The sequence below is a fragment of the Nicotiana attenuata genome, unplaced genomic scaffold (genome assembly GCF_001879085.1).
Source record: "Nicotiana attenuata strain UT unplaced genomic scaffold, NIATTr2, whole genome shotgun sequence".
Taxonomy (NCBI): Eukaryota; Viridiplantae; Streptophyta; class Magnoliopsida; order Solanales; family Solanaceae; genus Nicotiana; species Nicotiana attenuata.
Window position 1 is genome coordinate 87,075 of NW_017674694.1, and position 1,106 is coordinate 88,180.

Sequence of the window (1,106 nt, forward strand, 5' to 3'; positions counted from 1 at the left end):
TTCATCAACTCAAACAAGTCGCGGGGGAATCACAATTCGAATAAGGAACTCGAGTTGCCCTGTTTGTAATATATCATAGCATTATACTTGCTAGAAGTCATCTGTCATGTGTTTACTTTACAAAACATGCCAGTGCTTCAAATGGTGTATGAAGACCTCAGTTTCATGACTGCTATTTCATTATCTATTGCTCTCTTATGTAAATGGTACTAAAACTGATAAAGTTACAATCGAATTATGGAAGCATATAAGTTGAAACTATATCTTGTTTCCATTTCTTGCAAGTTTACATGAAATTAGATTCTAATGATAAAAGAATTGGAGGAAAATTCAAACAATAGAAAACTCAAATAGTAGCACCGAAGGATAAAGATGAGTAGTACCTTGAGACAGTGAAGTATTTTCAGCAACACTAGGTATCCTTGATGTTTGTGGTACTCGTTCATGGCCACTGTTGGCGTCAAGGACCTAATAAATATTAACACATTAGATTACAATTCGTTTTATAGGATTAAAACTTCATTAAGAATGCCTATAACTTCTGAAAATCGAGTTACCTGTTCACTTGAGGTGCCATTGATATTTTGAGGCATAGATTCATTAAAAACATATTTGCGCATCAATTGTCTCATTTAGAGTAATTCTGATTGCATCTTCTCTTGATTTTGTTTCATCAGATTCATTTCTTCATTGTGTTTATCCTTTAACTCGGTTATCTCCTGTGTTAACCTTTGTACGGCCTCATTAGATGAATCCTTTACAATAATATTTCCTAAGGAAGATCTACTACCCCATAGCATAGAAGGAGTTGGACCAAGTCCTAAACCACGAACATACCCACTTTTGTCATTTCCGAACACCTGGGAATATACATCGCCTTCCCAAGCAACACTGCGAGGAGGTTGATCAGTAGAGCTCTCACTATTATTCATCCTTTCATTTATCATTTCCTGACCACAGAATACATAAATCCAAGTTGGAATTCATTTATTCGCTTTTATGTTTTTTCCTAAACTATTTCCCAATTCAGAACTTTAAATAAAAAAAGGAATCTTACGATTGCATTGGCAGAATCAACATCCAGTGGTCTACCATCCTTACGTTGT

The 1,106-nt window shown here is 35.1% G+C and overlaps 1 protein-coding gene across 1 annotated transcript in view; it reads right to left on the minus strand.

Annotated features, from left to right (window-relative positions):
* LOC109219136 overlaps positions 1-577 on the minus strand; it is a 5,520-nt gene extending 4,943 nt beyond the window's left edge. Inside the window, exons 1-2 of the mRNA XM_019383565.1 lie at positions 558-577; positions 384-468 (exon numbers count right to left, since the gene is read on the minus strand). Of these exons, the coding sequence (XP_019239110.1) occupies positions 384-468; positions 558-577 (105 nt within the window). The remainder of the gene's footprint in view (positions 1-383; positions 469-557) is intronic.
* Between the last annotated feature and the right edge of the window lie 529 nt (positions 578-1,106).